Source organism: Branchiostoma belcheri, unplaced genomic scaffold (genome assembly GCF_001625305.1).
Source record: "Branchiostoma belcheri isolate BF01 breed outbred unplaced genomic scaffold, Haploidv18h27 scaffold11, whole genome shotgun sequence".
Classification (NCBI taxonomy): domain Eukaryota; kingdom Metazoa; phylum Chordata; class Leptocardii; order Amphioxiformes; family Branchiostomatidae; genus Branchiostoma; species Branchiostoma belcheri.
In genome coordinates, this window is record NW_017802491.1 from 2298041 (window position 1) to 2312040 (window position 14000).

Consider the following 14000-nt stretch of genomic DNA (forward strand, 5'->3'; position numbering starts at 1 on the left):
TGCAACGTTAAACTATAGCATCAACATGTGGCGTGCGGGCCTGAACTTTCAACATAGACAGGTTAAACTCAAAACCAGGGTTTCTATGGACACCTCGGATCCCTCGATTCAACATCGAGTGTTAGCCCACGTCAGGAAAAGTGTCAGAGCCGTCGACGTTGTTGGTAAACCACAGACCACGTACAGCGGGGAAACAGCGAATGTCGACTTGACGTTAGCATTTGAGCAAGACCCTGAACAATTCTACGCCAACTTAAGACAAGCGTGGTGCACAGATCCACCCGACATCTCAGGAGATGAGAGTTATCCATGGCTGACAACAAATAATGGAATGGTACTTTCAGACAAGGGGAGAAAGGCCGCAACACACGATGTCATTTACAAAGGTTTCTCTCTTGGTGCGTTCCGTGGAAGAAGCACGTTTACTTGCCACTATGAAACACGTGATGAAATGTCTGAAAAGCAGTTGTCATTTGAGCATGATAGGAAGGAATTAACAGTGTACTTTCGCGAAGCCTCACCAAATGTTTTCACTCTCGATGATGAGTATGTACACAGGATGAATATCAGTTACAACGACTTGGAGAAATACATATTAGTGACGGAGAGGAAGACCGAAACTGCAATGTATCTGTTCCTGAAGCACCGGGTGAAGGTAGGTACAAAGGGATTTTTAGTTCAGTCAGTTTAGTTTAGTTTAGTTTAGTTTAGTTTAGTTTAGTTTAGTTTAGTTTAGTTTAGTTTAGTTTAGTTTAGTTTAGTTTAGTTTAGTTTAGTTTAGTTTAGTTTAGTTTAGTTTTTAGTGCAGCTTGATTAGTCGAAAGTTGCAATGCCACCAAGTTATGAGTGGCAATTACAGTTTAAACTTGCTCCACAAGTTATCTAGATGACTCGGAAGTGGAACATAAAGCTTTCATTCGCTAGAGGTTGAGAGCACAACCTTGCGGAGTGCCGTACAATGCAAACGTCTATTATCGCCAGGCTAGGCGCCTGCCATGGTTTCGCTTGGACCAAGGAGGTTGATAGCCTGGGTGCCATCCTCCGTAGTTTCCACGGCACCGGCTCCCTGATGTCGCTGGGCGCCACGGACAGCGACATCAGGGAGCGGGCGAAAACTACGGAGGATGGCACCCAGGCTAGGAGGTTTAAACTCCTTGCTTGGACCGACAAATATAGCCAGTACAGTGGCGGTGATATTCCAATAAACGCATGTTGATTATTTGGCTGACAAGGACTATATTCTTGTTGTGAAAGAGTGTCTGTATATTTCTTGTAGATAAGCCAAGCCTCTGTTCTGCACTTGGCTGACATGAACGACAAAACGGTTTGGACCCGCAGGACAAGCCTTCGCCTATGTCCTTCTGGGGTTTTCGGTAACGCTTCCTGCCTGAAGCTGGTTATCTTCAATGAATCCCGTTGGAATAACATCACACATCAGATTCTCAGTCGGCTGTGCGGGAGATGTGGCTTCAAGGCGCACTACCTGTTCACACGTGAAGAGAGAGCAACAACCACGCCCCCTGCCGAGCCTAGGCTGCAGGGCTTTGCCGCAGTATACGCCATGCGGGTTGTCCTGTCCAGAGGTTTCTCCGCACGAGATCAGATGACCCCAGAGCTCTGTCTCAAATTGGAAGAACTCGAAAAGGAAAAGGGGGAAGATGTCGTTGCGGATGTTCTGTATAGGATCGTTCACATTATGGACCAGAACAGGTAATAATGGACTAATTATCTCACTCCCTAATGATGATCATAATCCATATACTAGTAGTCTCAGCAATTATGATACGTATCATATACTACATATATCGACTGTCATAATATCATATACAGTACATGATAAGTAATGATCAGCTGTATGCAATGTTGCATTCAAGTTCGTGGTAGCCATGAGTGCAGGTCAAAAGGCTTTCATATTTCCATTTGCACATGTCCAAACTTTTGAGATCTTTTGGAATAAAACTTAACCCCGTGACTGCAAAATCTATCAATGTCCGTCAGCAGTTCAAGATTCTTCGGCGTTTGTTGCTTTTACCTTTCTCATCGAACAGGTTTGTAGATATATCGAAAGCATTTGACGGACTCCTGGCCGCCAGTGACATACAGCTGGGTTCCCAGAAGATGTCCCTGCCGGCAACTCTGCGCTTCGTGCGCCGGGTCATCGTCACACCCACCACTCTCTTCTTCCTGCAACCTGAAATCATGTTTGAAAACAGGTGAGCTTAACGACCTGACGTGAATACATTTAGGTTTGTCAAAAGCTTTTGATGTAACGTTATGGATTTTGTTGATCAAAAGACGACAGTTTAGGGCCTTTGGAAAAAGATCGACGTTTCTGGATTTACCGCGTATAAAATGTATGAACTTGTGGTCTCTCTAGTCATTCACTACTATTTATGGCAGGATGCTACGTGACTACGGCGAGGAGTTCTTCCTCCGGGTTTCCTTCCTTGACGAAGGATTCCAGAAGCTTCAAGGTGGAGTAGCGCCGGGTAACCCTTGGAAGGATGAGGACATATTTGCACGCGTGAGAGAGGTGCTTCAAATGGGGGTCGCGGTCGGCGACAGGTACGTATCGGTCGATCATATGCAAGTTTTGCTACTAACGTTAGTATATGTAGGTAGTGGACTCGACGATAACGATATTTTCATTAGTATATAGTACATGTACTAATATATATATACGTAAAAAGGCGCAACAGTATCCTCCCACCATATAGTGCGGCCAAACGACGCGCGAGTGGGCGACCGGGAAGCGAAGCTGCAACTCAACGAAGGCCAGCTTCAATATTCACGGCATTACGGACTGAAGAACCATGTTGTAGTAACCCGAGTGGTGTCCAATAGTTTTAAGATTTACAAGTGCTATTTTTATTTGTTTTTAATAGGCATTACAGGTTCCTCGCGGCGTCTAACAGTCAGCTCCGGCAACACGGAGTCTGGTTTTTCGCGGATGACGGAGAGAACACAGTGGAATCTATCAGGGCAGGGATGGGGGACTTCTCCGGGTGTAGGTATATGTCACTCTCAGTTGTCTTGTTGTTGACAACATGTTGCAACGTACGAATCGATTTATTTTCAAAGGGATCTAAGAAGAAATATCTATTCATAGCTTAGAATACTTTATGAAGTAAAAAAAAAGGTGCATGGTTATGGAATAAGAATTCCTTCCATGTTTTTTTTCCTCAGATGTCCAGCTACCTACCTCGCCAGGATGGGTCAGTGTTTCTCCACCACAGAGCCTACAGTTACCGATGTTGGGAACAACGCGTTCGAGATCTCCGACATCACAGGTGGTTACGATCCAGTCAACTGCAAACCGTTCTGCTTTTCGGACGGAATTGGGAAAATTTCTGAAGACCTGGCAAGAGAGGTTAGTAGTGTAGATATTGTCAATCGTGCATGCCGGCGGCGCAGACATATGCATGCGAGGAAAAGTCAACAGGTAAACCAAGGAGTAAACTGGGCTATAGTCGATATTCGTTAGTATTCAAACAGAGATTTAGGCTTCGGCTTATTGCTCACGGTTCCGGCGAATTTTTTATTGTCTTGTCAATTTGATACTGCCTTGGAGCAAAAAAAAAGATCTGCTGGGAGATTAGACATTCGTATCAACAAGGATGTATCCAACACAGGTTCTACACGTGACAGCTAGTTTTGTCAGGATGTATCGGCAGTCAATATCAGTTACATTATAATTGCTGACGGCCCTTCACGGTGATATTTCACCAGGTGAGCAACAGAACAGGCGATAACCAGAGGGTTCCGTCAGCCTACCAGATTCGCTACGCAGGTGTGAAAGGGATGCTGGCCGTAGATCCTACCCTACAGGGTGAGATCATGCAGTATCGCAAGAGCATGAACAAATTCCGCTCACTACACGACGTCATTGAAATCTGTGCAACGAGTCACCCAGGTAATAAAAAAAACTTGCTGTTGTTGTATTTCCTACGCAGTGGCCATTCCTGCTACAGTTCAGTTCTGCTAGTCTCTCGGTAGATACCAGCAAGATTCTGAGCGAGCAACAATCTGTACATTTTGCATGTTTTTTCTCCTTCCAGGGCGGCTGTTTTTGAACAGGCAAGTCGTCACGATCCTCTCTCAGCTTGGCGTTCCTCACGTAGTTTTCCAAGAGCTCCAGGAGCAAAGGCTGTTTGAACTTGCTGACATGTTTCTGATGGAAACGAGCGCGGCTGAAGCTCTGTCTCAGCGGGCACAGATGAAGGGAACACCGTACAAACGGCTCCTGAAGATGGGCGTCCAGCTCACCACAGAGCCGTTCTTCCACAGTATGCTGCAGAAAATTTACAAGAGTACCGTGGGTACGTACGATGATGTTTAAATATATTGTCGTTTGTAATGTAAGAGACGCCAATGTGTTTGTTTGTTTGTTTGTTTGTTTATTTTGTTGCTGATTTGGTGGTGAAAGTCAACCATTTTTGAGCTGGATCATGTATAGTGACGATCCCGTGTGCTTTCTCATACTTAACAGGGGACATCAGAAGGAGAGCCAGGATAGGTATCCCACCAGAATATGGCCGCAACATGTTAGGTGTTCTGGATGAGACGGACACGTTAGAGTACGGACAGGTCTTCATCCAGTACACCGCAGACATCGCAAACCAGGACGACGAAGTCCGCGTGCTGGAAGGTGAAGTGGTGGTGACGCGGACCCCGTGCTTACACCCAGGCGACGTGCGTAAGTTCCAGGCCATTGACGTTCCCGACCTGCACCACATGGTGGACGTCATCGTCTTCCCCTCCAAAGGACCGCGACCGCATCCAAACGAGATGTCGGGAGGAGACCTGGACGGAGACGAGTACTTCGTCACCTGGTATCCAGGTCTGATATTCAGCAGGCCGAATGAGCAGCCTATGTATTTCAGATCGCCTAACAAAAGAGAGGTCTCTGTGGTCACTATAAGTCATCTCATCGACTTCATTGTGGATTACATAAAGAACGACAGACTTGGACTCATTGCAAGCGCACACCTTGCCTTTGCAGACACCGAGGGCATGGGAATCTTTTCTGATGTGTGCAAACGACTGGCGGAAAAACACTCTGACGCTGTGGATTTCCCAAAGACAGGCGTTTGCCCAAACTTAGACAAGACAGAGCGGCCGCTTCAATATCCGGACTTTATGGGGAAAAGAGACAAGACCACAAGGCAGTCGGAGAGAGTTCTGGGCAAGATGTTTAGGGAGTGTCAGATGATCGAAAATGTCTGCACACAAGTAGAGCGAAGGGGAAATGTTGTACGGGTGCGTCCTGACGGCGACTTGGTTGTGAGAAATTACGTTAGTTATGTAGAACAGGCCAGGCAAAGTAGAGACAGATACAATGACCAATTGCGGTCATTGATGGCGCAGTACGGAATCGAAACGGAAGCAGAGGCAGTCTCTGGTTGTATCGTAAAACTACACAAGCACATGGAGGACAGATACGAAAGGTACGAAATCGAAAGAGTTGCAAAAGTCCGCATTGAAGATCTACGGAAAAGAACGCGTCAAGATTTCTTTGAAGAGTTTGGGGGAGAAGATGCTATCGAGTTGAATCACCCCAATATTTTTGGGAAAGCCTCCGCGTGGTACACTGTCACATACTCCGACCCAGACACAAAACTACTCAGCTTTCCCTGGGTCATAGGTGACATACTAGGCATTGTAAAGACAACATCGACTGCTAGGATTGCCTTTTCGGAGTGTCCAGTAATCGACAATATCACGCATCAACTGACAAACGTCTATTCATCACAAGACTTCATCACCGCGACCATACAGACTTTGAGTAGATACTTTGTAGACAAGCGAAGGACACACATGGTTGTCCAAATGTACGTAGGCTGTTATGCTAACGTACTTCCTTTTGTTGCTTTCTTGCATCAGTGGATAACAGAGCATAAGCTGACACAGGTTCATAGCTCAGACTTAGTTTTCATCATGCTGACAGATGCAGTCGAAGCCGGCTACATGGTCGACTTGGGAGAAGCTCCCAATGGAGTGACGAGAGAGTGGCTCAGTCTTACCAGAGAAAATGTCATCTCCGTAAGAACCATCGTGGAACAGTGTTCGTTTGAAAACAGCTTTAGCTTGGGTGAACTCTTTGTCAATTTCTTCAAGTACATCAGTTCCCACGCGTTTAAGGAGTCGACTGCCCATCTAACGATGGGAGGAGCGCACGTCGTCTTGGAGGAGGCGAGCAGGCGGAACATCCAGAGGGAGGCATTGTGGACGTACCATCTGCTGTCTCAAACGGGGGACATCGGAGAGGTCGTCGACACCGAGGCTGTGGATGCCGAGGAAGACTTTGTGGCACAGATACCCCCCAATGTGTGGAGAAATTACGTCAAGGACAGATTGACAGAGGTATGCAAATTCAAGTTCATCACTCGGAAAGCCGTATGTTAGATGTCATTTGTCACGAATAACCCCTCAGAGCCCTGGGTGTCATCCTGTTTTTTTTTCTGCGCTGTAATAGCAGGTATAAGAACGAACATTAACTAACTAGTATGACACAAAGGTAAAACGTCTACAGCATGGGTCATGATAAGAACTTCGAATTCCTTAAGTAGGCTTAACTGGTCTTGGTCACTTACCAACCTCCTTGCTGTATCATTTGTGTTTAATTACTTTTTTATTACGATAGAATTTGAACATGATCTGAGCATCCCGTGATTAATATCCTTCTGTGATGGTTGCATAGAAGAGGATGCTTAGGCATCCCTTTCTTCGGGTCTCATGTTTGTTTTTGCACGTAGGTTCAACAGTCTATCGAGCAGGAGACCGGTGCAGAGGTACAAGTTCGACAACTGACGGGGATGAGGGGACCGGCACGGGGCCAACTGTACGCGTACGGAACAATGGACTCCATGAGACGTGTACAGGCATACATGGAACGTCTGATCCGACTCTACAACCATCGGCCACCGTACAGCTACAGAGGAAGAAGATATTACAACTTTTGAAATGATACTGATGACATTTACCCGTAAACTGTAACACTACTAAATTTAAATCACTCATGGATTGGTCTTTGTTCTTCTGCAACAGGCATGGAATTTGACAAGTGTTTCACCGGATCATCATACTTTTTTTTTTAATTTAACGTTAACGTTACATCTCCTATTTAAATGAGGCCTATTTTGCAACATTTTCTAAAAGTAAAAGGAGAACAAATCATTCCAGCAAAATGTATTAGACAGTTTCTTTCCTTGATATCAAATCGTAAAAGGATACTAGTAATCATCCCATCCTGGACGTTATGTGTCTTTTCCAACACTTGTAAGACTGCGTGGATTTCCATGCCATGGAATGATAGATACACGGAGATACAGAATTTGCTAAGGGTGGTAGGGTACCCCGGGCTGATGGAGGTCAATGACCCCGTGACACGACCGTAGTCCCTAACTAGGCTATTACACAATGTCTACGGGGTATGTTGAAGGAAGGAGGTTGAGTAGTGCAGTCGTGAAATAGTATCAAAACCCTTTGATTTTACAATAAACATATTACTTAATGAATTTATCTTCTTGTATTTTATGTCATTTATAGTTAAGCTGAACTACCATGTGAGAACGCCTGAGTGACTCAAACATTCTCCCCTTTTTGAGGAATGGAATTGTCCACATAGTCTTCGGCGCCATTTTCTTTTTTGCACAGTTGGAAAGTTGGCAGCATTATACAACATATTCCGTCCCCAGCAAAGGTTTCTCTGTTTTTCCCGGCATTGCTGATACTACCCTGCTTGAGACATGATCGCGGGACAGCATCCCGTGGTCCAGGCGCTGCTGGGAACGCTGCTGACGTGGGGCCTGACTGCACTCGGGGCCGCTCTGGTGTTCGTCTTCACAACCGGCAAGGTGTGTGTCTGAAAAACTTGGCACGAGCTACACGTCAATATTTCTCATGTTATGTCTCATAAGCAAAGTTTTTGTATGAAGGACGTCTTCCCTGACTTGCCAACACGCGGTATATCTGCTGAGCAATGAGTATGTAATATTAATTCTATTGAGTTTTTCGAAAAAGTTAAAACATGTTTCAGGAACGTTATTACCAAATTTATGCATTAACTGTTAACGTTATATCGCACGTTATATTTAGTAAGCAACGTTAACTTACATATAAAATTTATTCAAATGTTGGCATTTGACTCTGTGTCACAGTTACCGTATTTCAAGTAAAATTGTTCTTTCTGTGCCCTACTTCTATCATGCCCTAGTTTCTTACTCTTAGCTATGTGTTTTTTTTTGGGGGGGGGGGCATTTTCTATATCCTGGAGTGACGTGGCCATACTAAGTACTTTACATGTTGACCACTGAGCCATGCTGTAGTTCGCAGCTGGTGCTACTGTTTGTGTTTTTGCCTTTGATTGTGCCATTTTTCACCCAGTCATGACTATTGGCAGTGGCACTTATGATAATTGTTCCAACTCAAGTTGATAATTATTGCTCCAACTAAAAAAATTCTGAACCTTTGCATATGTTGCAAATTATGTTTGCTTGTTTGTTTTTTTATTGACAGTACCTGTGTTTTGGCCTGTATGCTGATATGGCCTTAGAGCACTATGTATGAGCCCAGTTTCAACTAAGTTTGTAAACAGCCCAGTTTTCTCTGTCTTACTCGAGGTTTACATTTTTTCCTTTTCAGAGAAAAGTTCTGGATGCCAGCCTTGGTTTTGCTGCAGGGGTAAGTCATAACGTTACTAGAGAACAAAAAGCAAACATATTACATTGTCAGAAAGTTGTTGAAAACAGAAAGCATAAACCAGAATTAAAGAACTGGCCAGGCCAGTAGAGTAACAAGACTTTTTGTAGGGAAGAGTAACTGTTGAATATAAACAAAATTTTTGACAGCAGACTCAGATGAATTTCTTTCAAGTACACGAAGTGCAATTATATGTAAACCTAGCATATCTAATTATCCGTGATTGTTATTGTTATTGCACTTAAACTCAGTAGGTCCCATCACTTTGTAACCTTGTGTATCACTAATACACTGTGTACTTCTGTATTCTGTAATCTAAAACAATCATATGGTTACATGTACACCAAGGTCAGGAAAAACATAACAGCATTAACTTGTTACTACAAAATAAAACAAAGCAGAGCAAGAGCAAAACACTGCTTTCCCAACGGTATATCATGTGTCTGGTGTTCCATTTTCAGGTGATGCTTGCTGCTTCCTACTGGTCTCTGTTGTCTCCTGCTATAGAGATGGCTGAACAGTCCCAGACCTATGGGATACATGGGGAGTTTGCCTTCATTCCTGTGTCCATTGGTTTTGCCCTAGGAGCAGTGTTTGTCTACATGTCTGATGTCTTCCTCCCCTACTTGGTAATTACTTTGTTACTTTATCTTTAGAAGGTGTTTTTTGTCCCCTGTAACATAGACATATTTTTTTTCTTTTTGAGTAAAAAATTATGTTGTTCCCATATTGCATCAAGGGACTGTGTATTGTGTTTTACATAGAGTTATTGGTGATATACAATATTTGCCTTGCATAGGGTGTGTCATCCCCAAATGTTGCCCTGGCATTGTCATCAGAAGAAAAATTCCATGCAGAGGAAGGAGACTTCACAACTGTCACTGCAGAACCTGCACAGGAATCTTCATTTTCTATTGGTTTGTGCTGAATTGTGTAGTTGTCTATCTATAGATTGTTTACTAGTACAATGTATTGTAAGTTAAATAAATAATACCTTTCCATGCCTGGTTTACGTATTACTAGATGAATGCTGAATGACTTGTTCTGTCAATATGTATTGAATTGTATGTAAGTTTGAATTATAAATATCAAAATTTGATAGACTAATGAACTAACTACTAGGTTATCTGAAAATAGACGTCAGCTTCTCCAAGTTAACTATCACTAGTGTTACATATCATTCTGTTAGCCAAAACTGCTTTCTAAATCTGTCATGTTCTCACTCACGAACTTGAAGCAAGAATTTTATCTTTACCATATTCTTTCTTCATTGAACAGAAAATGGTGAAGCTTTGTCTTCAAAGACCCCAAAGGGCCCGATGCACAGAAGGAAGGCCTCCGGGTCCCACAAGGTGGCCCTCAGCACAGGGGAGGAGGAAGAGACATCATCCCTTAATGATGAGAAAAAAGCTCGCCAAGCTTCCATGAGTTGGAAAAGAATAATGTTGTTGATCATTGCTATCACTGTTCATAACATTCCAGGTGTGTGGAAAAAGAAGATTGATTTCTTATCTTGCTCATCTTCCTACACCATATATATTCACAAATGATATCAAGTAAAATGTTACATCAATGTTGTATACTGACATGTAGAGACAATCTGGACCTATGAAGTAGTACTAGGGCACTATAGTTATTTAGAATAGCAAAGTGAGTGAGTGAGTGAGTGAGTGAGTGAGTGAGTGAGTGAGTGAGTGAGTGAGTGAGTGAGTGAGTGAGTGAGAGTGATATATCAATGACTATGACTGAATTTTGCATAATTGAAATAGACTACATGTGTACATATCTGCACCAAAATGACACCATGACTCATCATTTTGTAGAGGGACTTGCAGTTGGTGTTGGCTTTGCTGCTGTTGGTAAAACACATGCTGCATCATTTGAAAAAGCCAGGTGAGGATTAGGTAATGTTTTATATTTTACCTGCCTCACTCAAATCATTTATTTTGTATTCTCAGTACATCTAGCTGGTCACCATTCAGAGCTTGGTGGTGTAAAAATGTGACAAACACATCGCATTTCGCAGTAGAAGCCAATATTCCACCTTCCATATGCCACCTTCAGTAGTTTCATCATCCTTAAGGATTTTACGGTGCATTGTTTTAAATTTGTTTGTGCCAGTTTAAAAGCTGGTTTTTAGAACAAAGTGTTTTCTGTTTGCTAGGAACCTGGCATGGGGAATTGGAATACAAAATTTCCCAGAAGGCCTTGCTGTAAGTTTACCCCTGAGGGGTTCTGGGATGTCTGTATGGAAAAGCTTCTGGTAAGTGTCTGAAAAGTTGTCGATCAATTTTAGAAATGCAAGAGAGCACCATACTTCTTAATAGCTTCACTGTAAGTGATGAGATGGAAGAGGAATTCTGTTTGAATGCAATGTTCCAAAGGTATACAGGTGTCTGCATCAGAAATAGAAATTTTTAAACTATATATAATTGTTGCAATGAAGTTGGTCTGTATGTAGTATTGTATATACATTTTATGGTGAAGTTTCCCCCAGTTGGCACTATCACTTATAGAAAGAAAAGCACAGAAATATGAAAACTTCTGAAAAGTAAACAAGTTCATCAGTTGTGATACCTGCCTATTATGTGACTGACTGCTAGCTTGTGTGCACAGGTATGGCCAGCTGAGTGGGATGGTGGAGCCTCTAGCAGGAGTGTTTGGTGCAGTTGCCATGGTAATAGCAGAGCCCCTCCTCCCATATGCCCTGGCCTTTGCAGCAGGTGCCATGGTGTATGTTGTTGTAGATGACATTGTTCCAGAGGCAAACACAAGGTGAGAATGACCATTAGGCCTGTATGTGGCTTTGGATCAAATAACCATGTTTGCATGCTGATGATATACTTATGTTTTATGTCATATGTCATACCTTGGCCATGATAACTTTGATACTTGTGTTCAAACCCATGTGATAACTTGTGGTAGCACACCGGGTTCCAAATGTTCCATCTAACATGTTTTGGATGTGCTTAGTGTGCTGCTTTCGAAAGTTTCAATACCTGATTCAGAGGTCGGAATTTATGTTGTTACAATTTTTTGTTCAGGGATACCAAACTTGGCACATGTCCAATTGAAATGTATGCTTTCTCAGGTGGGAATGACATAAGTAGATAAAAAAAATAGATTAAAGAGATTGTAATAAATAAAAAACGATTTTTGTTGTCTTTACTCTGCAGTGGCAATGCCAAACTGGCATCATGGGGGTGCATCGTGGGATTCATCATCATGATGTCATTGGACGTCGGTCTAGGCTGATGTCAGTAACTGACAAATAAACTACTAAGTATTATGTATGAAGGGCTTGTACTTCCTCAGGTAACTGGTAGGATGGAGTCTGAACCAGCAAAATGGTAGAACGTAAGTGTGACACATGGGCTTGTCCTGCTACATTGGCCACGTGTGTACAACAAACTGTTCTCTGTCCCAAAGTTGGGGCCCTTGTACTGACTTTACTCTACAGTGGTCATAGTGAAGAAAGAATTACAGTATTGAAGGCTTTCAAAGTGTATTGTGACATGATATGATGCCAACTTTGCTGTAATTCTTTTTATGCCTCCTTGTCTTTGTGACAAACAATTCTAACTGTGCTTTGGTAGGCTAGCTTGAATATCATAACAATTTGTTGATATTTTCTATACGTGTAATCTGTACAGAAAATATTAGCAATGAGTGCCCAAGTGTTGGCAAGACTTGATTACTTTTTATTAGACTTTAAGATGCAATATCAAATGTGACTTAAATTCGTAAGTTTGCTGATGTAGAGTATAACTACAAGAAAATTATAATTTGTGACAAAACAAATGCAATACAAGCGTATAATGGTAATCATGAAAATATTTTGAAATGAATAAGTGACATATATATATAGAGAGAGAGAGAGATAGTCGCAAGTCTTTGAAATATGTTCAAAGTCTACTTTTTATCGTATTTGTAGCTGCTGATTAAATTTAAACATATCCTAGACAAATTCAATAACTTGTCTTCCAGTCTTTATTACTTATACATGTACATATATTTTGAGAGTAGAAAAGTCCTAAAACTCAATTGGTCAAAGATCATTGTAATATTTTAGTACCTCTCAAACCACATAACAAGTTACCAGTAAGACAAACTTCTTACTAGTACAAGTGTGTACTGTTTATGATCGGAACATGTTGCAGTCTTCCAGGTATCTTGTACTCTGATTGACACATGTAACTCTGTTTTAATCAAAGTATGAAGCCCGCCATTATTTATGTATAGCGCCACATCGTCTTTGGTTTATAGGGACATCAGTGAAGGTACCCAAACGGCTGCAGCTTTAGGTCTCAAAAGTAAAAATAAACTGTCAAATCATTGAAACTGTCTGCAATTTAAAGTTATCTATCCTACCGAATCCCCCATCTTCACTCTAAACCATTCTAAAGTGTAGGTTTCAGCAGCCGCAGTAAGGTAAATAAAGACCAACAAAGCCCGGGCTCCACATTCCAGCGCGCCGCTGGTACACCCGGTGGCATCGACCGATTGTTCTCCCGGAGCCCAACAATTTCTTCTGACGTCTGTCTGTCCTGTATGACGTGCGGACAGACAAACCTCCCTTTGAGGAGTGCGCTTTGCGTGCGACAAAGTCCACTTTTAAGGCGGGAGTTAATTTTGCCATCAGGGGAGTTTTAATTGTGTGGCTGCTGTATGGTATTGTTGTCAGCCCCCAATAGTCACAAACAAAGGCCTAGTCACGGAGCCCGAGCGTCGCGTGAGTCGCGCGAATTTTTGCCTGGCTCGTCTCTTTGTTTTGGCAACGTATTTTGTTCAAGTAGCGTCTTGATCAGTCGGCACGCAAATATTTTGCTTTTTTCGGATCTGGAGAGCTCCCGAAAACCATTGAAAAAGTTGGATGTTTCTGGGCTGTCCCCGGGGAAGGATGTGAACCTTGCGTCTCGCGGGTACTGTGACGGGATCGTACACTGCTGAAGGGATTTGCTCACTTGTTTGGGGTCGCGACGTGCTGAGCGGGCCAAGATTTGGCAACGTCGCGCTGTTCTTCACGGATGTAACGGCAGTTGTGGTGGCTCTGGACAGTTTCCCGAGTGAAAGGACCCAGAAATACTGCCAGGTTTGTGAAGTTTTCTAGGAACAGGCAGTTCAGACGTATTTTATTCAGTTAGAACCAGGTATATGTGTAAAGCTAGGGCGTCGGGGACAAGGCAGCAGGCCGGTCTTTAGAAGTAGGTCGCTCGTCGACCCTGACGGCACCGGATTGGAATGTGGCGACTACTTCATAGGGAAAGACTCGGTAAAGTGGGTTTTGAGTGTCCGTAGCC

At 43.0% G+C, this 14000-nt stretch overlaps 2 protein-coding genes across 2 annotated transcripts; both read left to right on the forward strand.

The window, feature by feature from the left end:
* LOC109482478 (RNA-dependent RNA polymerase 1-like) lies at positions 1-7249 on the forward strand. Its single transcript, XM_019785205.1, has 10 exons — positions 1-655; positions 1277-1710; positions 2049-2213; positions 2401-2565; positions 2886-3011; positions 3187-3370; positions 3730-3913; positions 4059-4319; positions 4490-6363; positions 6756-7249. The coding sequence occupies exons 1-10, from the start codon at positions 26-28 to the stop codon at positions 6960-6962; spliced, it is 4230 nt and encodes a 1409-aa protein (XP_019640764.1). The 5' UTR covers positions 1-25; the 3' UTR covers positions 6963-7249.
* Positions 7250-7598: 349 nt separating this feature from the next.
* On the forward strand, positions 7599-13010 carry LOC109486432 (zinc transporter ZIP11-like). The gene is made up of 9 exons (XM_019790267.1): positions 7599-7856; positions 8644-8682; positions 9162-9329; positions 9500-9617; positions 9979-10182; positions 10524-10593; positions 10865-10963; positions 11317-11475; positions 11877-13010. Exons 1-9 carry the CDS (start codon positions 7749-7751, stop codon positions 11953-11955), a joined length of 1044 nt encoding a protein of 347 aa, XP_019645826.1. The 5' UTR covers positions 7599-7748; the 3' UTR covers positions 11956-13010.
* Positions 13011-14000: the final 990 nt, after the last annotated feature.

Coding starts and splice junctions, on each gene's coding strand:
- LOC109482478 (XM_019785205.1), top strand. CDS start 26: ATGTGGCGTGCGGGCCTGAACTTTCAACATAGACAGGTTAAACTCAAA. Junction 1,711..2,048: donor CACATTATGGACCAGAACAG/GTAATAATGGAC, acceptor CTCATCGAACAG/GTTTGTAGATATATCGAAAG. Junction 3,914..4,058: donor CTGTGCAACGAGTCACCCAG/GTAATAAAAAAA, acceptor TTCTCCTTCCAG/GGCGGCTGTTTTTGAACAGG.
- LOC109486432 (XM_019790267.1), top strand. CDS start 7,749: ATGATCGCGGGACAGCATCCCGTGGTCCAGGCGCTGCTGGGAACGCTG. Junction 10,594..10,864: donor GCATCATTTGAAAAAGCCAG/GTGAGGATTAGG, acceptor TCTGTTTGCTAG/GAACCTGGCATGGGGAATTG. Junction 11,476..11,876: donor GTTCCAGAGGCAAACACAAG/GTGAGAATGACC, acceptor TTTACTCTGCAG/TGGCAATGCCAAACTGGCAT.